Here is a 26185-nt window from a genome sequence, read left to right on the forward strand (position 1 = left end):
TTGAGTTTTCCAAAAATAAATTGAAGCCATAAGGATGTGATGTGAGCCAATAAATAGTACAGTTAGTCAAAGTTATTGTGGAACGACAGTTGGAGAGACGGTTTGAAGTCACCGATAGGTGGGCTTACAGTGGGCTTGGCTTACTATCAATAGGAAGGCTTGTTCTCTCGTGCACAAGAACGGGATCAAGTCTTCTGGTATCTATAACTGGGACCCCAGAGAGGTTATTGAGGGAATATGAGATGATTTTCAAGCAGAGGAGTAAAGGAAAAACCTACACCAAAAGTGTCTGAGTCTCTCCTGCAAGAGCAGCAGGGGTGGTACCACCACCCAAGGACATCGGGATGTTTTTTCATGCACGTTGGGGCAGCCCTCCAGCCTCTCATTGCCCTCAGGACATCCACGCTCTCCACTTGGCCACCTGCAAGGCCCAAGACCGTAGTCTTCCCCCATAAAAGAGTCATCTAAAACAGCTCTCCAAGAGACTTTCATACCAGTCCCACCATTGCAGCCACGGAAGCAGTCAGCTCGCAGCAGATGAGCTTTTTGCTCACTTGCCAGGTGCTCAGCTGCCAAGGGTGACTGCAGCTGTAAGTGCCCGGCGGGATAAATAGGGCTCTAATTAGCTTGTCTCTACCAATGCAGCCCCGGATAGCAGGCAGGTCAACTACCACCTAACTTTGGCTCCAGTTTTCTGCATGCTGCAGGGAGGACGAATCAGTAAGGAGCAAGCCTGGGGTGCATGGAGGTGGAGGCACGGTGCACTTGTTAGAGGGAAGGAGAAAGTGCTTCATAACCAAAGCGATGTCACGTGCAGGCAATTCATTTTTGCTGCGGGGCAGAATGAGCGGTTTTAGTTCTCAAATATTCTCTCTGGCATGCTGTTTTGTGACAACTAAACACCAGATGGGCTTAAGGAAAAGCGTTTGGTGTGAGATGCTCAGGCACTTGCACCCCTCCAGCTCTCTCCCTCCCAAGGTGGAAGGGGACCTTCCACAATTTAAGGGCAACTTGCCCTTGAATTGCTTTCATTTTACAAGGAGAAAGATAATTGATAATTTTTTAGGTCATAAATGCTTTACCTTGAGGTCTACCCTCTCTTTTCTGTGTGTATCTAAGCACCCCAGAGTGGGGCTGATGCTAACTCAGCCACTACAGAGGGCCTCCCAGCTCCAGGACCTCTCTGCACCATCTTTTCCACGCAGGTCAGGCAACCTGTAATCCCCAGGCTTCGCGCTCGGCGAGACTAAGGCGTGGGAGATTAGCTGCCATGCTCTGAGGCTTTCTCTAATCAGCAGCACGCTTAAACACAGGATCGGGGAGCACCTGTATCTCAACCCTGCAGCCACGTTGCTCCTGGGAAGCCCCGGGTAGGTGCCCTGATGGAAACCCAACCTGCGCTGGGACCGGCTTTCCCACCTGGGTGAGCCTGGGCTCAGTGGCGAGTCCTTCATCCGCTGCCGAGTTCAGGGTTTGGCTTTGCCTTGGGCTGTCATCCATGGCTAATGACATGACTACACAGTAACAGAGCCTCTCATAAAATTATTACGAGAACAAACAAATTCCTTCCCTATTATATAGAGTACTTGTTTTTAAGATGAAAACAACAGCAGGGCTGATGGGCTCCACTCTCTTGCTGACCCACGTGAGAACACCAGGACCTTGGTGTTCTCCATCGGCAGGTTACTCCTGAGCTGCCTCCCTCACAAAGCAACCATCAGTGCCACGGATGGGCTACGTCAGGGCAATTCCTACATCCCTTATTTCCAGGAGATCCTATGCAGGGTCAGGAGTCCCCATTGCAATTCTCCTGCATGACCTGTGTAACAGAGGTCCCAGATTTCCCGCAGTCAGCTCTGGCTTGAGCTAGATCTGATCTGTTGGAAAGTGCCCGGTCTTGCTGCAGCACCCTGCAGTGCTACAGGATCTCCCCGGAACTAGACCTCAAGCGGTGGTATTTTTATTTCGGGTGCAGTTTGGTTTCCTCCAGCACAGTTCTGTTCTCCAGTAGTGGGATCTGGTGCTACTTTCAGCTGCTGAACCAAAGAGGTTTTACAAATGCTTTCTTCGTAGGAGAGGCAGGGCAGACCAAGTGGAGCTGAAAAAACTTATTATCCCATTTTTTGCCCCTACGAGGCACAAGCCCCTGGCTCCCACAGGAAACCCAGCAGCGCTCACACTGCACAGGACCAGGCTCTGCCCTCAGGTATGTGGTCCCACGTCGTCCTGCATAATAAATACCGTACTTGGCAGAGTACAGTATGGAGCAGGGAATGAGCCAGTAAAGTTTCCTGGTGAATAAAAAGGGGCTGATTTTGATTGCGTTAGACATCAGTGTTTCCTGGTGCCAGAAAGACATGCAGTATACATTTCTGGTTTGCTTGGACCTTCTTCAAACAGGCTGGTAACTGACTTATTCCACCACTTATTTTTCCTTTGTGAAAATATCCCTTTAAATTAAGTGTTTAGCAAATACTGCTTAGTCCCATTACAAAGTAAATTGGGTATGGATTGTACCAGCAGACTTCTCCAATCTCTTTCAGATGCTTAAATTACATCATGATCTAACTTCACCCCGGGGAGAGACGAGGTCTGCAGAATATTGTCCGTCCTTCTGCTTTGGTAATCTCCGGTATTTCTTGGGTACCTTTCACAAGTTGCCTGTGCGTCGGCACAATGACTCTGCTTTCGGGACGTTGGGACATTTCATACAGAGGTACCCCAGGGTCATGCCCCAACAAAGCCGGCACCGTCCGGGTGAGCTGGATGCCCAGTGCTCTGTGGGGAGGATTTGGCCGGAGTGGTTTCTCCTTGATTTTGGTCAGTTGATGTCTGTGCCTGCGGGCAAGGACAGGGGAAGCGTGCCTGATCCCATGCTCCTCTGTCTGCCCTTGGAGCCGCTCATCTCCTCCATCCACTGTGACATCCCATCTTGCTTATGCCCAGGGCGCTGAAATTAGGTAACACCAGGGACCCTTCTCCTCCACCCTCAACAAGATGCTTCCCCTCCAGCAGATCTCAAGTTTCCTGCCCCAGATTTCACTTTCTGTCCCCAAAAGCTGCTCCTGCTCTGAGCTCCATTCCTCTGGGCCCTTGTTTGTCCCGCAGGTCTGGGTGCTGGTGCAGGGTCCGGCCGGCGCAGGCTAGCAGGGAGCAGGCGTGCCGCCGCAGGACGGCTGGGCTGGCAGGGACACGCGCGACGGGAGGGCTGCATGGGCAATTATCTGCCATATTGTGCTTTCCTTGTGTTTAAAAACAACAACAGCTCAACTGACTCATAGATCCTACGGCCTCTGAGTCATTTTTTATTTCTGGATTTCACTGCTCTGCCCTTTGCAATGAAGGGACTTGCATACGCGCGCACACACACACACATCAAGTTCACATTTGTTTTTCCCCTATAAAAACAAAACGATTTCCATACCATTAATGAAACAGAAATGATTTGACTTCGCATATGCTGGCTTTTATTTTCCATTGTATAAACTCTGCAGATGAAATAATGATGGTTGTAAAGTAAACCTCTCTTTTTTTTTTTTTTTTTTTTTCCTTTCCCTTTCCAGGCAGCCTCTTTTCGAAACAGCAATAGGGAGTCACTTACAGACTTGGCTTGCGCTGAGCCTGTAGTAATTAACCCCTTCGTCCCCAGCTTTTCCTCTGTTGGTATTTAACCACAGGGTCTTTAACCACAGTGGGGGAGCAGAGCGGGCAGGGAAACGCGGGAAAGGAGAAGAGCTGGTCCGTGCAAAGCAGTGGAGGGTGCTTGGGGCAATGCATCCGTGGGTTGGACAGCTTTCCTGGGAGAGCTGGGGCGATGGCCCTGCAGAGCCGGAGGTACCTGCACTTTTCCTGCACACCCCATTTTTTGGGGTACACTTCAGCACCATCATTCCATGTTTAGCCTGGCAGCCCCATCCTGGGTCATCTCCCTTGGTTCTCGCTCCCCAGGGACCACCAGCGCTGACATCTCAGCACGATGTCCTCTCTCCTCCACACCACCACTGCGGAAATAATCTGTAGTAAATAATTTAATTGCCAAATCTTGCTCTTTCTGTTTACAGGGCCATTATGATTTTACGAAGTACCCAGAGGAAAAGTAATAGGGTGAAGAAATACCTTACACGAGGAGCAGACACAGCTGGAGCTGGGCGCGTGAGCACGCGCCTGCCTTGCGCTGCGGCACGGGGTGAGCTGTCCTCCCATGGGCGTGAGAGCTCTGCTTTTCGGCACACCATTACACGTGGTCTGCTCGGGCAATCTGTCTGTCTTCAAGGCTTATGAACATGCCACAAGCATTTTTCCCAATCACATTTATCACACAGCAGCACAGCCCCACATGCCCTCAGCATCAGCTCAGATGCTTCGCCGATGCCTGGGCCGGGAGAGTTAGTGACACCAGCTGAGATACTGTTACTCTTCCCGGACTGGGTGATGTGTTTTATATTATTTCTCTTGGATTTATTAAGCATTATGTAACCGGCTAACCAATCCCGCATGCGACGCAATCGCGGCTGATTTCATGTCAGTGGAAAGTAAACAAAAAAAACATTCTGAAGTGGCCGAACTGAAATTCATTTCCACATGCAAAGCAATTCCTGGAGGATCTTCCCCATCTCCACGCGGCTACTTTGCATCCGGGCTCTCATGCAAACCGTTAGAAAAGAGTTATGGAAAAATCGCATGTTGTACATGATGGGGCGTTACAAGCAAATCCTCTCTGTTTATTCTCCGCATGAAATGATGAAGATAAAGTTTATTTCACTTAATTATTTTTAGGCATCTTTGTGGATTTCTGCTGCTCCTTGAAACGTGTTAGGCTGGCACGTCGTTTCTCTTTTAGTCAGAGAATTCTTTCAAAGATGGAAATTACTTGCCAAGGAAAGTTTGGCATTAAAATTTGAAAAACAAAGCAAGCCAGCTCTGCAGTCCTGAGGTCCTGAAACCCAACGAGACCCAGCCCAACATGATGGGGAGGATGTTCTGCCCTTGCTCAGCTTTGGAAGGACTATAACTACCAGGTGAGGCAAAAACTAAACCCCCATTAGACTCTGAGCTCTTTCAGGAGCACTCTTCTTTCTGGTGTTACAGACAACATACTTCCCATTAACACCAGTTTGCAACCAGAGATGTTGAGATGGAGGAACATGCAATGGCTAAAACACTAGTGGCCCTGCACTATTTCATTTGTTTTTCTCAGTGTCTGTGAAACATTCAGCAATGTCTGAAAATGTTGTGTGTATTTCTGAATCCATTTTACCGATGCACTTCACTGAAATGTCAGTAAAGTCGGTGGCTGGGGGATACCCGGTTGCATGTTGTTTGCATTATTTTTCAGTAAGCCCCTAAAGCACCCAAGCACGTGCTTCACCCAGGCAAGCAGCTAAGTTGAAGTTAAGCTGAATTGCTGAATTAGACCTGGCTGGGTTGATGGATCATGTAACAGCATTTGCCACTTGCCAGGCTGCAATTTGAACATAAAGATGGAACCAAGCTGTGATCCCAGGGGCAGACGATGGATGGTGATGGGGCAGGACAGGATGACCCTAAAGGCAATGCTGGTGAGCACGTTCACGGCTCCACATGGGTGTCACCACTGCACCCAGCCTTGTGCTCACTCGCTAGATGAGCAAAGTTGTCCTAAAAACAGGTGGGAACCCACAAGTTAGAGGTTTGTCCACTGTTCTGGAGGCTCGCTTATCCCCTCAGGAGATGAGCAGGGACGAGGTCTGCAGGAGTACTTGATGCCCCACAGCCTTCATCAAAAAGGTGGCCCAAGGCGGGGTTGAAGGTTAGCGCAGAGTCCCTGAAGTCGCACAGGATGACAGCTTAACACAGGGGTTTTTCACTCCCTAAGTGCCGAGAGTGTGCTGGCTGCTGTGGGTTGCTGTGTAATTCCAGCCGGTACCTCCAGAGCCGTCACCACGTCAGGCAAAAACTGCCCTGGCAGGCAAAAGCAGCGGTGACTTTGCCCAGTAATAACCGTGCTTACTCCATTAGGCATTCGCCAGCCGCTGGTGAAGTACTGGGCTCTGAAAGTCAGACGCGAGGGGCTATGATGCCAACCAAGGCTCACGGCCGTCCTGTGTCTGAAGGTGCAACACAAGATCTCAGCTGGCAACAAGTCCCTTTCACTGCACCTACTGCCCCCACTCCGTTCATATCTTTTACTGTCCTTCCTACCCACGCGTGGCATTGGCTGAGTGAGCAAGCCAAGCCGGCAGCGCAGCCTCAACACGTTTGGGGGCTGGGAGGGGAAAAACTAATCCTACAGCCAGGGGTCAGCCCAAGGAAAAACCATAGAGACACTCAAGGAAAAACCATATATACACCCAGTCCCATGTGTTTACCTCCACCAGCATCACACCCCGGCCCCACAGCCGCAGCAACTCCCACCAGCCCAGACGGCGCGCAAGAGGAACGTGCCATTTCTCCCGGTGGATGGAAAGCACAGCAATTTATTCAAGATATGAGGAGGGGGAAAACTGCTGAGTACAACGTTCATAAGCAATTTTAGCAGCTCTGCCGGCGCCTCTGCTTATCTGGGATTTTGCAGGGTAAAGCGGTGCATTAGCATATGCTGTAGCATGGGGTGTGTAGGCTGCCGGTGGGGTTTGCTAAGGCTAAGCTAGCACGTCCCCTGTGGAAAGTGCCTTCTGATGACTGGGGATTCACACACCACATTTTCAGAGGGCTCTGACATTTCAGCCCTTTGAAGAATGCTTTGCAGTGATCCAGTTTTGACTAAATCCTGGTCTTAACAATGAGTCTGTCTTCCCCCCTCCCATGCTGCTTGGGAGAAGGAGTCATAGCCTGGCCACGCACGGGTGGTTTGAGCTCATCTTGTCGCAAGTCGTTGCAGAAATTGCTGAGGATTTAACAGCACTTGCAGGTCTGGGAGCTGAACAGCAGAAGGTAAGAGTCAACCAACTCCACAATACTGTTGTCCTCATTTTTGTTGCTCTTGTTTCTCTGGAGCCACCAACAGTAAATCTTGTATGTGGTTTATTTAACTGCAGCTTCTGCATCTCATTCTCAGGAAGATGCAACAGAGATGAGTCCATCTCTCTACTCAGAAAAAGCAGCAGCGATCAACCTAACAGCAAAAGCAAGTGAGCTGCAAGTCAGCTGCAGACGTTGCTCTGTCTTAACTACTGCAATCCAAGTAAAACTACTGCACAGCTGGGGTTTTTTGTGGGTTGTTTTTTTTTTTACTATTATCATCATATTATACTTTGGAAGTCAGTTTTATGTATATTTTTCAGGCTCTGCAGGAATCCTGGATCCCCGTGAATAGATGGAAGTGAAATTTAAAGACATCGTCCAAATAGGTAAACATGTCAGAAACATTATCTGGGTCACATTTGGGCAACAGGGTTCACTCTGTTTTAAGTGCAAACGGTTTACTGATGATTTAGATGAACTTCCTGAGGAGTGTTTGAAATTCCTGGCACACGTTCGATTTACCATCTGCTAGCAGGACTTTGAGCCCACAAAGAGACATTAGACTGGAGCTGCTCTTCATATTCCCGGGTGGACTTTTGTGATTGACTAGTTTGTATTTTTTTGCGTTTATATTATTTTGATTTCCGAGGAGAGGCAAGGCTTGCACGGGATGGTGCGATGAGCTGCTGGGGCAGAGATGCTCTGTTAATTCTCCATCAGTGTGCTGTCATCAAGTTGTTCCAGCACTGCTTGTTCTTTATGTCTGTTGAAATTATTACATAGAGTCGAGTTTTGCCCCCATTTAGACCGGATCTAACAGTAATTAAGTAATTTGTGCTGTCAGAAGGAACTTCAACTTGAGGCTAGCCTGGATTACAGGCACTAAAAACTTTCTTGCTTTTTCTAAAGCATCCCACATTTAACTCATAAATAGATGGCGTGTTCTTCTCTTTCATTTCTGTCTTGATCTCTTAAAAAACATCTTTTAAGGAGCTTGTGTTGCAACCCACCAAAAAGCACTGCTTTATGGGGTTGAATTCTGCTTGATTATTTTCCATTTTCCTAAAGCAGAAGAGAGCTATGGCAGGAGGGCAGAGGGAGGCTTTTGGAAAAGAATTTTTGCAGGAATGGCACCGAGAGTCCTGTTGACAGGGCCTGAAGTGCTTTTTCACCGCACACGAAAGTAACGGGAGCTTGTGTGTCTGCACAATGCCTCTCCAGAGACCCCTCTTGCAGGACAAGGAGAGGGGTCCCGCACGTCCCAGCCCCTGGGCAGACCTGCAGCACAGCTCCAGGGAGCCTCGGCGGCTCGAGGGGACAAGGTGCGGGGTGCAAAGCTGCTCGTCCAGCATGGAGGAATGGACGAAGAGGGTAATGTTCTCCATTCACCATCTCCCACTCTGAGATCTAATCATTTTGCAGCAGCGCATTGCCTTTTCAACTCAGTGTCCTGCCCCAGGATACCTCCTGAAACATGCCGCGGTCTGAATATCGCTGAGCAGTACTCCTGCCCGAGAGCTGCCTTTCAAGCCGCAGCCTTTGCAGAGGTGATAGCCCCGGCGAGCGTGGAAGAAAAGCTTGTGCTGGTCTTTTGCAAACAGGTGAGCACGGGGCAAATATACAAAATGAGAGTAAACGTGTGCTGTGGAGATCTCACCCCCAAGCAAATATTCCGTGCCTCTTGTGGGAACATCTGCGACCATTTTCTACCACCACCGAGTGCCTTTTGACATATTAAAGACATGGCAGGAACTGAGCTCCCAGGGGATCCATTGGTCTTATTTCTGTGGATGCTTGTACCCTGGGTCTATTTGAAGAAAGATGATTCATTCAACTGCTCGTTGCTTATGGCTCTGTGTGTCACTTCCCATTGTAAGAAGAAGGGTCTTGTTTGCTATCGTGGACTGGTTGGGGCTAATTTTGGGATAGATCTAGCATGGAAAAAATGCTTTACGCAGCAAGACAACGGCTGATTCAATTTCTTCCACGCTGGATGCTGGTGTTCAGCGTCTCCCAGGCAGGAAGTTTTATCAAGCAACATCGGACAGATGTCCCTCATTGCATTCCAGCTGTGCTGACTGGTGACCCGCTCTTTCAAACACTTGTCAGGGCACATGGGCATTCATTCTGCACGGGTGGCATTTTATCAAACAACCACCTGAAAACAGCAATGGATCTTTTATAGAAATATCCATATCAGTATTAGTTGTACAGACCCCAAAAGCACTTGTAGTCATGGCACTCCCAAGAACCATTCCTGGGAAGAGGTCTGAGTTCCTGATTTTGTAGGAAAAGAGAAGAAATTCTTCTCTGGATTTCCAGTGCCAGGCACAGTATGAATTCACATTGGCAGTGTCATCTTTCCGATGGGGTGCACGGTGTACCAAGGCAATGCAGGACACAGTCAAGCCTTCTGGCCTGGAACGGCTGAAGTGAGAAGGGATCAGTATCAAAATCTCAGGGTTTTGTATTGTTAATCTAAGGAAAAGGCCCCTCTTAGTGGTGTAACAACCAGCAGGACAGGAAGTTCAGCAGATGTCTTTGGCCCTCCCAGAAGCAAACATATAAGTAAAGTGTGTCGTTCCCAGAGGGAACATCTTCACAGGGGTGTTTGGGGGAACTGAAAGGATTAGGAGACGCTCAGATGTTGTGGCAAGGAGATTCCTTATCAATGATCAGATCACATCAGTTGGTGTCACTTCAGGTGACTGCTTCAGGGCTCAGCCCTGCCTGGACCCTGGACCAGGGCAATAAGCCAGCTCTCTTTGCTGACTGCCATGGCTGCTGGCACAACCTCATCAGCACTGCTTTGCAGGCAGGGTGTGATGATCCTGTAGGCACGGACTCTCCAGCTCCCAGGCATGGTCAGAGGCCTTGCCATCGTATGTTGCAAGGGGAGGACAACAGCTCTTTGGAGGCTGAGTGAAGGTGAGCAGGTGTTTCCTTCAGACACCTTCAGGCCTCATCAGCACTGACTCTGGAGCTGGGGTGGAAGCTGCTGGGGATGGCTTTCTTTGGACCTCTGCTTACCCAGAAAGGCTGGAGTTTTGGACCTGGTGGAGAGTAAATGACATGGAGCTGAAGGGAACATCTCCATCCGCAGCATGGGAAAGTGAGAGGTTTTGCCATGCAACCAGGCAGACCATGTCCAGTACGAAGCTGCTTCAACCACTTCCAGAGTCATGGCCAAGGTGTGGGTTGGACTGGAGCATGGGACTTTGCAAAGTGACACCCAGCAGCTGCCACCACTGGAGCCGCACATCAGCTCCCCATCACAGCTTGCTTCTGCTGATAGCTGCAAATTGCACAGCGGAAATGTCGAAAACATCTGTTTTTTTTTTAAAAAAATCTTATTATTTTAATCTTGAGTCCAGCTGTAAATAATCTTGTCTAGTCTTGGGTTGAGGCACATCCTCGGAGCTGCTAGAACCCAAGTGGGCGACAGCCCTCCATCCAATGCAGACGGCAGGCTGCGGTGTACAGCTGGCCACACTAATTGCCCCAACGCCGAGATGCATTTGCCGTAGTATAAATCAGCTGTCGTTCGTCAGGCGTGTTCCTGGCTTATCAATGGAAAGCAAAACACTGCAGTGGAACAGCTCCTTGAAAGGGTAAGTCCTGGAGTGGCGTAATTGGTGGGAGCATGGGCTGCAGAGGGGATTGCACGATAAGCAGGCTCTCCCGCTTCTCCTAAAATCTTGACAGCTACCAGCAGCTGGCAGGAGACTTTCAGCCCTACACAGGCTATAACGAAAAGATGAACCAACTGACGAACAAGAAATACGACTCTGATGGACCTTACCAGATCCTTTCCAGAGGTAGGATCACAACAGCCATCTCTGAATTCAGGGATGTGCACGCGAGCAGGGCCAAGACAGCTTTCAGCCACCCCTTCACTTCCCCCTGAAGGTCCCTAAGGAAATATTATCCCATGGTTGGGGTCCAGCACGGAGATAATGTAGCTGTAATCCACAGGTTTGATAAGGCAGGCAGCCGTCAGTGGCGTTATCTCCCCTCTACACGGAGGCCCCTTCCAGCGCGAGGCTTTCACTTGGCACACAGTGCTGAACGCTGGATGTGAAAAGAGCAAAGTGTGTGGGAGCTGCCGATTTTGTCTCCTTGGTAGGGACTGTTTTTTTTTTTAATAAAAAGATCAGATGTTGCGCTTCCTTGAAAACATGACAATCCATGGGAGAGTTCATTAGTTTATGGCAAGTTGCAACACTGCGGAGCCCGGCTGAAAGCAAATGTTATTGCAAAGAGTTATCACTCAGGGAAGAGGAAAATAATGTCCTGAGGAAATAAACTCAACGGAGCAAAACATGGAATGACATAAAGCTGTGGAGGACAGGCAGTAGATTTGAATACTTTCTCAGAAAAAAAGCCCCCGGTCACCTGTTTTTAATGCCAATGTTTGCTTTCTGCATATTCAGTGAATATGTGGGATACATCTGTTCAGGACTCCATCTCTAATGGGAGTTACAAGTATGATTGCAGCTGGCTGAACTTTTTTACTACTAGTACACAAACACATTTTTGTGACCATCATCAAATACCGATTAACAACATTAACAGCAAAAATCAGCTTTTGCTTTTTTTGAAGAAAATGATGGATTTTAATGTCAAGTTCTATGGAATTATATTTTAAAACCAACTTTCCTCCACAAACCCCCCTCAGCCTGCCTCAAGTCTGAGCAAATCTGAAGATGCAAGGGCAGAGGAATTGCCGACTTTCATAATCTGAGATAGCAGTACACTGCCCGCTTTCTTAGCCTTCAGCTAGTCTAAGTTACACCAAGGGCTGAAACCGTAGCATCGGGTTTGGCGAAGTGTAAAGATGAATTCAGAATAATCCATCACTTGCCTTGCTAAGTCTCATGCCACTTACAACACTGCAGAGGACTCTGGTTTTGCATACTCAGGGTTTTTCTTCTGCTTTCCCATTAAATTTCTTTAGTGGAGAATTTGTTGCAACTTTATTCTTATTGAGCCTCCTTGTAGGATGCACAAGGTTCTCCTTCGGGCAGCGGGATGCTGCACCCGCACCCAACCCAGCTATCTACACACAGCCAATGTTGGGGTTTATTTTGAGGGTGATAATTTCTCCTTGGCGTTTTGGCTATCTTAAAACAACAGCAAAGCAAAATGTGGTGGTGCTTGCAAAGAATTTTTGTAACCGACCCCACAGCCATGTGTCCTGGGGCAGGCAGCACCCACCTCCATGCGCCGTGTAGGCTGGGAGGAGAGGTCTGTTCCACTGCTCCAGTTCAGCCTTGGACCCGCAAAGCCCCGCTCTGCAAATGGATGTATCTGCCTGTGAAATGGAGGGTGACTCTTCCTTCGTCCTCGTCCTCTCCCCAGCTCAGGTTTCACTCTGTCTTCTTGCCTCTGAATTGTGTGTGCATTGGTGTTGGGGTGCAATCCTGGTGGCACCCCTGCCCAAGGAGCCGGACGGCGTTTTGGTGGCAGTACAAGCCCCTGGTTTTAGCTCTGGTGACCTTAGAAATAAGAGGCCAACTTCTTGAACAAGCTGCCTGAGGAGCCTGGGATAGGTCAGGGATTTCTTGAGCAGATCAAAAGCCAGAGATGTTTTTCTGACAGCCCCGGAGCTCCCTGTCATGATTTATAGATTATATACGCTCTATATGTTTAGCTGAAGAGGCTCACTGGGGGAACAGGGGCTGGTTTGTGCAAGCAGGAAAGAGCGTGTGGCTTCAGAGAGCCACCATCTACCAAGAGATACCCCCTTGAATGCACTCTCTGCGGAGCCATCAAAGTGCCTTGAGGGATCATGGCAGACAGAGCCCAGGAGACTCATGGCAAAAAATGTCAGGATATTTTAATGGGCCAGCGTTTTAATGGGAGACCGAGTTATGGGGAAGCAGACCCAAAGCCCAGAAGCTGGGGACTCTGGACTCGGGGCAGCAGACTTGCAACGTTCCCTTGTTTCACAAATTGTCTTTTTCTTTCCGTGGAGCTTCAGCAGATCCTATGGGGTACAGCTCTCTCTTGGTAAGTGCTACGTGCCCTGGCAGATTTTGAGTTTCACGTCCTCTTTTGGAGGTTGGGTGCCCAAAGGCACTCTGCTGGGCTCCTGGGGCTCTTCTCACCGTGAGAGCTGTCATCACACCAGTGACACTTAGGTCACGTTTTCTGAGGTTGTCTCAACAGCTCAGAAAGTTGTGGTGCTTTCCTCTCCTCTCCGTGAGATGAGATTTTGCTCAGCCCCATGCTTACGTGGCCTGACCTGAGCCCTATTCCTGACAGAGCATGAGGGAGACTTTCCTGATTCTGATGGAAAACAGGGCAGGAAAACTCCTAATTATAAACTTTAAGGCTGTTTCCGTATGCACAATACAGTAATCCCTGTATCATGTCTGTAACTTCTAGGTTATAGTCTACTGAGCAGATAGTCTTGCAGTCATTGAAGGCTTTTGAGCAACAAAAATCCACCACATTCTGAGCCTGAGTAATTACCTGCTGGAACAATTTTACTGTGTTGTGCTCTAACACAAAAACGCCCGGTTTCAGCTTCCAGCGTGTAAATCTTGTTTTTCCTCCGTGCCATAGAAGAGGAAGCCCTCAGCCAGAAAGCATCTCTCCGGGACCTGGTTATAGATGATGACTAGCTCATCTCCCAACTCTCTCCTGGCCAAACTAGACACTGAAAGCCTTCACCCCCCCAGTCTAAGACAGGTTTTCCAGTCCTGAATGATCCTTGTACTTTTTTGTCCTGGGCTAGGTAAATCCAGAACTGCGCCAGCTCTCTGCCCTGGAAGGATTCCCTGCTCCCTGGTCAGGGTTTGCATTAGCAGCGGTGTAACTACAGCTGCTGTCTTCACCTTCTGCTGAGAAAGACGTGCAAAAATGCCGTCCTCCAGCAACCACTGCCACTGGGGAGAACTTTAAGGATAGATATTTTGAAGCCTTTCTAGGGCTGGCCAGGGAGAGTTAGGGAAATGCAGTAGCTGAAATTTCAGCGGTTTGTCAGATTACAGTCCTTTTTTTCCATCACGTATGGACGAAAGCAGTCAGATGTGCTGCCTGATGACCACTCAACCATGCTGGCAATTAAAGGGATTGAGACAGGCAGCATGGAGCACAAATTGGGGCCTCTGCTGCCCCGGTGTAAACTCTTAGGGAGAGCAGCAAAGGCCCTAAAGATGCTCAGCTGGAGTTTCTCTGGGATACCTGAGATGCAATCTGGGCCTTTTTCTCTACGGCAAGTCTTAAATCTCTCTGCTAAGAGGAGCGACTTTGCTGCTGTCACCAAGCTAGTGCCGTCACTCTTTAAAGAGAGACCGGATGAGCGGTGGGATTTGTTGCTTGAAGAACAATCAAATGTGTATTTTCTGTCATTTTGGGGAACTTGCTGTTCCCTTCTCTCAATGTCAACGCAAAGTGGGCTCCCAGGGTACTTTAACAGTCTCAGAATGACTGTAGGGTCAATCTTAACACGATACGCAAGGGAAGTGGATGTAGCTCCAGAAAACATATATCATTGTTGAGCTGAATCAGACAGAGCGCGCCTTGGCTTATTTTTTTTTCCCCATACAGAGGCAAATTTTGTCATCGTATCATTCACATAACCTTTCAGATGAACTTAGTAATCATGATATGTTTTGGGTTGGCTTCTTTCAGATTAAACCCCTGCCTTTTAGAAAAAGGAAACCATAAGTTAAATAACTCCAAAATTAGGTATTTCTGAAGGATAATTAGTGGTCTTCTTTCTTACCAAAACCAACCCAAGACTGTGCTTTAAATAATACCTTGTAGTAATTCCTTCAGTTCTGCTCCAAATGTGATTAATTTAGCAGGATGTTTTCAGTATAGCATCCTACATTTCAAACCACACTTTAGGGTATTATCTACAATAATGAACACTATATATCTCTGCAACTGTTTGAAAAAGCAACCAGACCTTATGTCCTAAATTCCCCCATTTGGGTCTCTCTGCTTCAACAGTTGCACCAAGGGTTGTATTTGCCTACACACAAATTACCAACCACTCATATTCTTTCATTCCCTATTCCTGTAGATAGGGGGACCTATGTAAAGTGAATGCCGATACAGATCCCTGCCCCCGGTTATTTTGTTTGGATGCAAAAATACTGTACTGGAATTGTAATCTTCCTACTTCACCGCTTTGAGCAAAAAGCAATTTTAGTTGCATTGAAATTTCTATAGCAAGAGGAACGGGTCTGTGTTTGTAAGAGAGTTCACTGTAGAAAGTGTCATTGTCCATGCAAATATATAAATACATACTACATAGGGATATATGTGTGTATACACATACATAGGCACTGTATATACAGAAAGACACACACACATACTTAGGAGATGTGTATATAACACTCACTCATATACAAATCTATTCCCTGTTATGAAACAATCATCAAGATATAAACAAGAGAAGTTAAACCATGGACGGGCACATTTTCAAGTGCTGCTGGAGGGTTTTATCTACAGTATTGAAGAAGTGCTACCAAAACCTAAACAGGGCACTTATTACAAAGAAATCTTTACGTAAGTGCTGGAAAGGTTTGCTGAATAACCAGATGTTGTTGCAAAGACACTTCTCCTCCCCCTCTCCCCACTTCTTTCCTACTTTAATAGTTCGATTAATTCTGTGCATAAACCGGGGCTGATAAAAGTTCTAAGCCACAAACTTCTCCACATCTGGACGCTGTCGAAGCCAGATCATTCAGCAGTGCACTTCAGTTGCTTTTAATCTCCCTCATTAAAATAAAAACTTCCAACAAGTAATGCTGACCTATATGTATTTTTGTCCTGTAAACACTGACATCTGCAAGCTGCTCCAAGCGAGCACGCAGCGCTTTCCACCAAGGCAAATGCTCGCCCTTCGCCGTACGAGAAATACACAGCTGATGCAGTCGTAGCAGCGTATTCTACTAAATTCTCAGCTATTTCCAATCCTCCGGCTAATTGCTGTCAGGGGAGAAATCAAAGATTAGCTATTTTGCTGGAGGAAGGAAAAATAAACGACCTCTCGGAGTATGTTGCTTAACGTTGTCTAACCAGAAACATTTTTCTACTCACAGAAGGAGAGCAGCAGTAAGGAAAGCAGACCCGGTCTCCTCCAGTAACCCATTTTCTGGATCCCGCCAGCGACCAGAAGCCCAGCTTCACGGCGTTGACCAATTCATCTTCCCTCGGTGCGGCCGGTCTCCTGCGTTTCTGCTGTCAAGCCCCGAGCCCCGAGTTTCCGAGGCTCCCGGCTAGGCTTGCCGGGAAGGCGGATCCAGACGCTAAAGCCCAGCTGTGTGTGGGGTCCGCCCAGGAACTGCAGTTTATGAACAAACTAAGCCTGACTCTCCTCTCGAAATATATACAAATATGGGAGGGGGAGAGCAGGGGGAAGAAGCCTGGCTCCGAGAAAAAGAGTTTGATTTTTTTTTTTTTCTTTCCCCGATGACAACGCGGAGCTGCTCCCAGCTCCGTGACGGCCCAAGGATCTTTGAAGGGGACCTAATGTCTAGTGCACGCATCTAATCAAAAAGGCATGGGTGCTCCTGCATGCCTCTTTCAGCTGAATAAAACACGGAAGGTAACGCTTCGCTATGCTGAGCTGCCATTAATTTGCTACTTTTCCCCCCTCTTTTAGAAATTACCTCTATCTTTTAAGTAAGCTTCAACAGGCTATATTTTTAATAGGGATAATTGGAAGTTTTAGGGCAGCTTTTTCAGAAAGACCACATCAATATGAGTTTAGCCTAAAGCAGGCGCTTTCGACCCATTAAAGCAGCAGGTTTAAAACATATACTTATATGTTTTCCTGAATCAGGGCCTAAAATAATAACATAGAGCATTTAAATAGCTGCTTTCTCCCCACGATCTCAAACTGCTTTACAAAAACTTGTAAGAAATATTATCCCCACTTACAAAAGGGAAACTGTGAAACGTAGCAGAAATCTGACTTGCCTTGGTTGTTAACGCAATCCATCAGTGGCAAAAGTAGGAGTAAAAGCCTCAAACTCTTGCCCTATGATCTACCCCAATCCTTCAGAATGTGTTAAAATAATGATCAATGTAATCGAGCATGGCAGAGAAAGAGATGTAGTTATTAAGGTTTTTTGCAGCCAAAATGCCTGCCCTAACATGAGGCCGATTTCATATAGTTATTGATAAATACATCGATCACTTTTTAATGCATACACAGCCTTCTAATTCGGTGAGTCTCCAGCTTTTTATTTACCCATTTTACAATTCATCTTTTACTTCATTAATCAGTATGTGGTGGATATGTGGTGTATCTGTATATGCTTGTGTGTAGGTGTGATCACGACCAGTGAGCGTTTTGCTCCATTGGACTTGAAGATCCTTTCTTTGAATGACTCTTTCCAATAACCTGCACCCGCTTGTTTTGTAAACTATTTATCTAAATTATGCTGTTAGGGAGTTAAATAACGGTATCTCTTTTCCCTTCTTCTGTATTTACAAAGGAAGAAGGGGAGGTGTTGGACAAGGTACGGACACAGCTGATACCTATAAAGCATCTCTCCTATGCCATGGCTACACTAGCATACCTCTGCAGAGAGTTGCTTCAGGGTGCCCAGATGCGAGCCGGCTCAGTCCGTCCTCCACGGAGAAATGGCCATGGGTGTCCCTGGGATGACAGAGCAGAAAGCTAGGTGGATGCCCTAAGGGAAGATACCACCTGGGGTACACAGAGAACGTTTATCTGGAAGAAGGAGTCTAGAAATGTTTGTCTGACCAGGAGAGCTGCCTCTTGCTCCAGCCCTGGAGGACATGGCTCAAGTCCTAGGCAAGGTGCAACATTGCTCTCCTTCGCTTGGCTGTCTTTACGTCAAACTGGGCGCCTTTCTGGGTGCTGTGTAGCATTCTTCTAGAAGAGATGGGTTGGCCTGAGTTGCAACAGCTGAGGCACGGTGTCTCAGGGCTAAGGACGAGCAAATGTTTAGCAGGCTTTCAGAAAGACATTATTTTCCAGTCGGCATATTGAAGCTGCTGTTCGCATGGTGGTTTCTTTGGGTGCCAACTTTTCTCTTTCTGATTCAGAGCATTTCAAAATGCCCGCAGATGGCTCAGACTGCCAGCTGGATTTTCAGACATGAGCCCTTCTGTGTGTTACAAGGCAGCTGGATAAGGCTTGTGTTAGGAACGTCGCAGATTATTCATGATCCATGGGAGCCCTCTTTAAAATCAGGAAGAATCCCCCGCTGCCTAGAGAAACTCGGAGAGAAATAATGTCCCCAGCAGGAGCCCGGAGGGGCTTTAAACAGTGGTGGACATTGACAAAACACGCTGTACAATTTGGAAGTGCAAGGGAAGCAAGGGATATTATTTTTTTAGCAGCAGAACCTGGGAAGGCGGCAGGAAGCCTGCACAACGTCCCTGCAGCCAGGCACCCTGAGCTGCGGGAGCTGCCTTTTCCAAAAAACCCGGGCAATCCCAAGCAACTTCTGGGCCAAACCGAACCCTGTAAAATGCTTCATCCTGCCTGCAGAATGATCTTAGGGAGAGACTTGGGATCAGAGCTCACTGAAATGAGAGGAAAGGCAGTAGCTATCCCATGCGTTGGCATCTTTACAAGGCAGTTGGGTTTCTACAAGAAGCTCTGCAAGGGGAAGCTTTTGGGGAGCGATGTTTGTCCTGCTCTTCCTAAACAGCTGTACTTATTTCTAGATGGTGTTAGACCTGCTGCTTGGCAAAACATGATGTTGTGGTAACATGGGGGAAAGTTTGCTTTGATAAACTGGCCGCTGGGCTCTGCAGGCTGCTTTCTGCGCAGAGGGAGCCCATCTGTTCAGCCCTTGCTACATCTAAGAGTGCACAGAGCTAGACGTACCCTCCCGTAACCTGCATTTTCTGTCTACTGAGCTGATGCTATAGTAAGCAAACCTCATCTGCAAAACAGGAAGAATGTGAGGCTGGGAGTTTGTTTCTTTCCTAACGCTATGGCGTGAGTCACCCCGGGTAGAGCAGGCAGCCACGCAGCACGTGTCCTGCTCATCTCAGCTTTCCTCTGACCAACAGCTCCACTCTGGAGACCCTGCTTGTTTCTCACACCTTATCCAAGGAAAAAATGCAAACTAACAATCCACCAAAGCTACTTGGGGAAAAGTGAGTAAGAACCCTGGGATTTAGCCTAAAGTGTCTAAACTCACACTATAGAGCTTCACTTCCATGAGAGAACACAGTGACCTTCGGAGTGAGACACTGGGGAGGAAGAAGAGATAAATGGTTATTTTTGTTGTTGACTTGTTTATGCCTTTTGGTGTAAATTCCCTTGCTCCTCTATTAGTGGTCTGGACAACTTCATAACTCAAGACACACTGAAGGCTGGATTTAGGCTGAGGAACGTAAGGTCTCTGCAGGGTGATTTTTAAGTTGCATTGTGGGAGCAGTTTTCCCAAAGTTCTCGTTTAGGAGTTGGAAGATATTTACTAGAGAAGTAAAGTAAAATTTTGGCCACCTGAAACAATATAGTATATATTTAAAAGGTTTCAGACAACCTGGGTTTCCACTGCTGGAGGCAAGACTGCAATCAATAGATTTGAAGCTCCCAACGTATGCACTCAACACCCTTGAGCAGGGCAACATCACGATGGAATTGTGCCAGACCCAGGTGAGTCAAACCTCTAATTCTTCCCAGGGGCAGAGACCACCTTCATGTGACAGGGGACGTGAAGGGAGAGAAGGGCAAGAAGGGAGACATGTAGCCATGCCCCATGATGCAGAAGTGTGTATCGCACTGGACAGTGCTAATGCAAGGACCAAAGCTCCTGAGCTTCCCTGGACCTCCTCTGTGCCCACTAGACCCCAGAGAACATAGCAGGGGCATTGAGTTTAAAATGAGTGACTACAACAAAAGGTGTTGGGTTCACTTCTGCATTGGAAGATGTTCCCTTGGCCCTCTTGACTGCTTGCGTGTTACATGACTGGTCTAATATCTGTTGCATCTGCTTCATTCTTTTTCAAGCTGTTGATATCAGTAGTGATGTTCGGCTTCTGATATGGTCCATGAGTGTTTCTGTTGTGAAGAGGATTTGTTATAATTCAAAGTTTTAAAAGGCAGGTCTAAGGAAAATGGCTACCTGATAGGCTCAGGAACTTTGCTTCTGTTAGTGAGCAGAAATCCATACTCTTAATTTATGTGCCCATATTGCGGGGTTGTATTGAAACATTGCAAGTTGTCCTGGCAGCTAATTAAACCCCAGGAATTGTGGTGGCATCTCTTCTGCATCTTATAAACATAGCCTTGATTTCACCATGCCATCAGCAACAGCTGCCCGAGAAGGACGTGCACCCTGCACTGCAGATCCGATCCAGCCTGCATCTCCACCCTGCACTCACAAGGACACTGGCTCCAGTCCTGGAAGGGTTGAATAAATCCAGACACCATTGCCTGGTGGGCGCTGATGGTGCCCATCGCTCTCTGGGACAAGTTCTCATTACCTTCCCGCTGTCGCAGTTTCATAGTGTTTTGGTGTTTGAACTCGTGTACGTGGTGCTATGGTTTGTGCTCCCTGCTATCACCTCAGGGACCTGACCTTTGGCATTTTCCGTTCTCTTGCTGCAGCTTGTCCCAGCGATGGTGTGGTGACCTCTGATGGTCAGATAGCACGAGGAGTGAAATCACAGCCAGCGATGGGACACAGCTATACCTCCTCCAGGCACAGGTCTCCCTGTCTGCATCGCCACAACCACTTCTCCTTAGCCCTGCCAACTTTCCCATGCTCCTGCATCCCAGGTAACGCCCGTTTTGGTAGCCACGCGGGATAAACGCACTTCCTAAGTGATGCCTGACTTTTATTGGAGTCTTAACAGAGTCCAGAAACGCTGGCCTAACTTCTAATGTCTCTTAGACTGCGTGCAACAGGCTCCTTGACCAAAGCTGCATCAAGATTAAGTGAAGGCCTGATTTGTCCATCTCTACCATTTACAATGTTATTCAGTTGGAGTTTTTGTTTCTTTTCTGTTCAATTCTGTCCCAAATCTTCTTGCTTTCTCCCTATGAAGTTTTGAGTTTTTCTCACTGCTTTCTTTGTGCTGCCTTTAGAGCCATTTTCAGTAAACTTTCATTCGTACCATTGATGTGCTTGTACAGACTCTTTCAAAAATGTGGAATAGTTTTGGCTTGCTTTGTATTCATGGACCAGATCAGCCATTGCCAAAATGAATGGAAACCACTGCTACCAGTTTCAGTTGGAGTGGGACCAGGTGCTTTTTTTCTCCCCCTGAAAGATACCTAGATCTCTTACCCACTCTCCACTAAATCTTTCCATGATTTTTTCTTTCCCTGAATAATTAACAAGATATAGATTTTTCTACTGTTTAATGGCCATGTCACACAACCATTTAGATGACTGAAATATGTCTATGAGGACCCTAAACTTATGTGAGGAGAGAATTTCCCGTTTATTCTTTTTGAACCTGTTTTCCCCCCTGCACTCTTCCATGCTGAAGCAGCTGCTCATGCATTTTACCAACAGTTCCTTGACATTCATTCCTCCACGGTGTTTTCTTAGGGAATCTAAGCAAGGGCTGTTTTCTGCTCTATCCATCATAGCAATGACACCACATGCAGACAGACGCCAGTGAGGATCAACCTTTGAAGACCAAAAGCACAAGCTGGCATCTCTTCGGCTGCCGGACGCCTCTGGTTAGCAAGCACCTTTGGGTCTGAGAGGAATTAGCCTGCAGAGGGAGGCACGGGCAGTTTGACAGCCTGACTCATGATCTTTGTATTTGTATTATTATTACTGGTAGTGAAATTATGATAGGATCCAGGAGCCTGAATCGCAGATGAGGAATGTGCTTTTGAAGGGAAACTCCTGGCCATCTCACTTTGGCTTGTGCTGCGAATCTTAGGGCGGGTGACACGCTGGACTTTTATCATCATCAGCTCAACTGGAAGGTGTGAAGGGTGGTCAGTCCCCAGGAGCGGGCTAGAGGCACCCTAAAAATATCCCCTAAAATATGTGTGGTGTAGTTGGTGGCTCCCCAGCTCCAGCTGTGCTGCTCCATGAATCTACTCATACTGTACCTCACTGCTTGTGAGCACCAGCAGAGCCAGACACCACACAGGCACGTAGATACGTGCCTCTCGTCAGCAGAAATATTGGCCGGTTAACTCTGTCTTCCTGAGTTACTGAAAGGCCATGGGTGCTGGGGGATAGGTGCAAAGCACGGCACTGTTTTAGCTGTTTTCTTTGAAGTTCTCAGTAGGAAAGTGATGGTTGTTGGTGGTGGTCGTATTATCATTTAATTCTAACGACTTCTAAGAAGGTGAAGGGGTGAGGAACTTTAAATGAAGTTACTGAAAATTAGTGTTGTGACAAAGGGGTAATTATCTGAAATTTTTCCCATTAATATGGCATATATTTTTTGTTTAAGGTGTGTTATTTGCTAGAACAAAACAGGTTGCCAAAAGAACGAAGCAGGAAAGGTAACACACGTAACCTTACAAAAAGCATCAAGGAGCTAGCCATAAGGTATATATCCCTTGCTTAGCTTTCTTCAGTAAAAAAAAACAGTTTATCCAGAGTAAGAGTAGGATGAAAAGGATGGACTTACAGCCCAGAAAAAGATGGGGTCCTTGTTTGCCAGAGACTGTGCAGGGAGTCAGGAAGGGGGGCAATGAGGCACTCTGCTTCTACCCATATGGTGTCATGGCTTAGAGAAGGCATACTAAAACTTGCATATTAAAACTTGCAAATTAAAATTTGTGAAAAGGAGCATCTGTGTTTGGTGAACTTGGGGTATTGCTTTCTTTCCTGTGAGATGTGTAACTCTCTGGTAAGGAAGTCAATAGTGCTTTGATGGGGAAATGTTGCTTTTGAGAAAACCTACCTGATGACAGCTTCTGAGTCTGAAGGGACTTGTAGTTAGAACTTGTAGTTGAGTTGAGCTTGCCTTCTTATGATTGAAGAACAAGGCACGTGCTGCCCAGTGAAGATGCTGAAGAGCAGGAGGGTGCCCTGGTTAGAGTAACCTGCAGGAAATGAGCATCACGTCCTGTGAAGAGGGGGTTCAAAGAGAGCCTGACTGCACTAGTGGTTGTGCCCAGCTACGGGGGGGGACACACACACTAAAGCTTATTTTAACCCAAGTAGTGCAAGCCCTGGAAGTACTCCTGAAAGCAGTACTGTCCTGGGACCATTTATCTGTGAGAAAATACTGCTAGCCCACTTTGCAGCCTGAGGTGGGGAAACGTGGCTCAGGAAGAGCACTTTGTTGGAGTCTTTGGTGCTTACTGAAGACCTCTTTGTCGCACACTACTTTGTCAGGACATTTCACACTCTCCTCTAAAGCTCCCCAGGCTATAACGTACGTGAGGGCTACCCAGGCTGTTGGTCATCTTGATTTGGGCACTTCTATCATTAGCTTCCTTCTGCATACCCAGTGTTGTAAGCCTTCTCCACATCTCTTAATAGTATTACGAAAATTCAAAGCTGAAAATAGTTTTTGAAATGACTGCATGTTAGACCTGCAAAATATTACTGTACTTTATTGATAATGCTGTTTCCATAATAAAAATATTTAATACAAAGTATGATATCCTGTATAAGCTTCACATAAATATTTCCATTATATCACTGATATGGATCAGAAAAATTTCAGTATGCACATCCTGCAAATGCAAGTGTAATTGATACAAGGTATGTATCTTAATGTACATCTTGAGTAAACATAAGAAAACCATACCCTAATGGAAAACAGACTTTGTCTTACAACGTGCAATCATGCTCTTACATCTAAGCTGGACTTTGGGTTTAGAAAACAAATCTTAAATCAGCCCTATTCAGAGGACAAATCACAGTTCACATACTTGTAAAAAACTTTTGTTCTAGGAAAGCCTTTTGTGGAAAGGCTTGGGAAACTCCATCCAGCTACAGTGGTGGAGGGGTGGGAAAGGAGGGACTGAGGTATCAGTTCAAACAATCTGAGGAAAAAGTTGAATAAACATGAAGACAACAGAATAGAAACCAGACGCCAAATATTAATTCATGGGGTCTTCAAAGGGGATTTAGAGATTTATTTTAATTGTTGTTGAAAGAAAAAGATTAATTTTTGGATGAAAAATGTATGCAAATTCAGCTCTGGTCAACACTAAAAAAATATTTCCTACTGAAAGCAGAAAAAAAGCAAAGCAAAGAAACCCATAATATCAACTCTTCAATCCCCCGAGGTTGCCTTTAACCTAGGTTTGAAAAGGGCAGGAAAAGAAAAAAAGCTACATGAGAACAATAAAAAAATGTAGTGCTTGAATCAAAGGACATGAATGTGGTGCAAAAATGGGAAATCTCAAGGGAGTGATGTGGTATGTAAACCAGAGAATGATGGGGCTGCTCCCGAGTGGCCAAACTGATGTTTGGAGTATGAGGAATAAATAGGAAGAACCTCTCCATCCAGTTTGCCGGTCCAACAAGGACTGCGTGGGCACCACAGGGTCGTGAGGGAATGAACCCAAAGGGTGCAATAATGAAGGGGTGTGTGTATATATACGTAGTGTATGATATATTAACTGACTCTGATGTTCAGTAGGAGCTGTAGGGCAGACTTGCTGAATGACTCTCCAAAAAAACAGAACAAGGAATCCCAGGAAAGCACAGCAAGGTTTTGTTCCTGCTCAATGAGAAGAAAAGAGATAGCTGGGGCATTTATTAAATAAACGACAGAGGCTTCCCCAGAGCTGAACTTGGGGGATTTTAACTACTCGGGTACCTCCTGGGGAAGCGTGGTGGGACAGGACACACTTCTGCAGGCAGGAGAACACTGGTCTGGATGTTGCACCACCACCAGGAGCGAGCGGATGGAGAAGGCAGGGCAGACCTGAGGGTAAGAAAGAGCGAACACAGCACGACCAAGTCCTTCGCCGCCTGTAAAGGAGTGAGAGCAGAGAAATAACGGGCTGGTGGGCTTTGAAAAAATAACCCGAGCCGCCCGATGTAGGAAAGTTAAGAGCTGCTGAAAGAGAGTCTACAAAGCAAAATGATAAGTTGTCCTGCCTCGGAGGGAAGGTAAGAGACAGCGTGGGTGCACCAGAAACTCGTCAGTGACCTGAGGGCTGAGAGGAACAACAACAACAAAAATAAATCTTACAAATAAACACATACAACTATGTGAGTGAGGATGAGTGCCCAGGGGATGGGAAAGGTCTGTCCCTCTCCCGGACAGGCGGCTTACGCTGCCTGGCTTCGGGAGAGCGGAGCATTATAACAACGACGGGTGTCCTTCCCCCCGTGTTCGCGAAGGGGTGCCCACCGCCGGGTCCCTAAGGGGGCAATTTTTGGCAGAAAGGTGGTCAGGACGCCAGCAGCCCGGAAAGGGCTTAGATCAAGTCAATCGATGAGCACAGGCCGAGGCGCGCGGCAGCTAAGAGCCGGGGAAGGCCGGGGGCCGGCTGGGTCCGCCTCGCCTCAGCCCGCCTCACCCAGCGCCCCGGCGGCGGCTGCGGGCAGCGCCGGCCCCCGGGCGGACACACACCCCCGCCGCGGCCGCTCTCTCTAGGACCTGCGATGAGTTTGCCCGCTGGAGCCGGCCTCAGCGCCTGCGCGGAGGGAGGCGGCCGAACCCCTTATCCCCATGGAGAGCGCCGAGGCCGAGACGAGTGATAGCCGCTCGGAGGAGGACGGTGCCGTGCCTGGCAGTGGCTTCCCGCCTCCGGAGCAGCCTGTAGCCGCGGCGGCCACGGTGAGGGTGCGGAGGGTGGCGGCGGTGGGGCGCTGTGTCCCCCCGCGGGCGCGCCGGCCTTGGCACGGCCTACTTCGTCGGGGTTGAGCACCGGGCTTGCCTGAGCGCGCTGCCCGGCCGCCGCGCTGCCGGCCCGGGCAGGCGGGGAGGGGCGCGGGGCTCAGCCGGCGCGGGGAAAGCGGGGCCGGGCGGTAGCGGGAAGGGGCTACAGGTGGGACGAGCCCTCCCCTTGCCTGCCCGGGGCCGAGTTTCTGCCCGGGGGAGCCCGGGGCTGAGCTGTGCCGCCCGTCCCTATGAGCAGCGGGGTTCTTCTCGTTCTAGTCTCTGGCCACTGTTGGAGGGCTTTGTGTGCCGTCTGCCCTCATCCCTTGTGCCTTATTATTATCAATTATTATTTATTGTTACTAGTTTTATTTTCTCAATTTGTTGCCCCCCGCCAGTTTTACAAGTAAATGCCCCTCCCTGCTGAATTCAGCTGGGTGTTCTAGAGCTCTGCCTTTCCAGGGTGGGCGTGTGGTCCTGACTGACTTCTGCCTGCCAATGTGTAAAAGATAACGATCAC

At 47.8% G+C, this 26185-nt stretch overlaps 2 protein-coding genes and 1 long non-coding RNA gene across 3 annotated transcripts in view; 2 read left to right on the forward strand and 1 right to left on the reverse strand.

Moving 5' to 3' along the window:
• Positions 1 to 16261, reverse strand: part of LOC129207801 (TGF-beta receptor type-2-like) — a 34673-nt gene extending 18412 nt beyond the window's left edge. Inside the window, exon 1 of the mRNA XM_054829264.1 lies at positions 16003 to 16261. Within this exon, the coding sequence (XP_054685239.1) occupies positions 16003 to 16054 (52 nt within the window). The 5' untranslated portion in view covers positions 16055 to 16261. The remainder of the gene's footprint in view (positions 1 to 16002) is intronic.
• LOC129207802 (uncharacterized) lies at positions 16175 to 23435 on the forward strand. Its single transcript, XR_008577548.1, has 4 exons — positions 16175 to 16510; positions 19428 to 19552; positions 20507 to 20677; positions 21497 to 23435. It is a non-coding gene; the product is annotated as an uncharacterized LOC129207802 (long non-coding RNA).
• Positions 23436 to 25152: 1717 nt separating this feature from the next.
• SNX4 (sorting nexin 4) overlaps positions 25153 to 26185 on the forward strand; it is a 34990-nt gene continuing 33957 nt past the window's right edge. Inside the window, 2 exon segments of the mRNA XM_054830300.1 lie at positions 25153 to 25496; positions 25498 to 25623. Of these exon segments, the coding sequence (XP_054686275.1) occupies positions 25449 to 25496; positions 25498 to 25623 (174 nt within the window). The 5' untranslated portion in view covers positions 25153 to 25448.

Source organism: Grus americana, chromosome 6 (assembly GCF_028858705.1).
Source record: "Grus americana isolate bGruAme1 chromosome 6, bGruAme1.mat, whole genome shotgun sequence".
NCBI classification, from domain to species: domain Eukaryota; kingdom Metazoa; phylum Chordata; class Aves; order Gruiformes; family Gruidae; genus Grus; species Grus americana.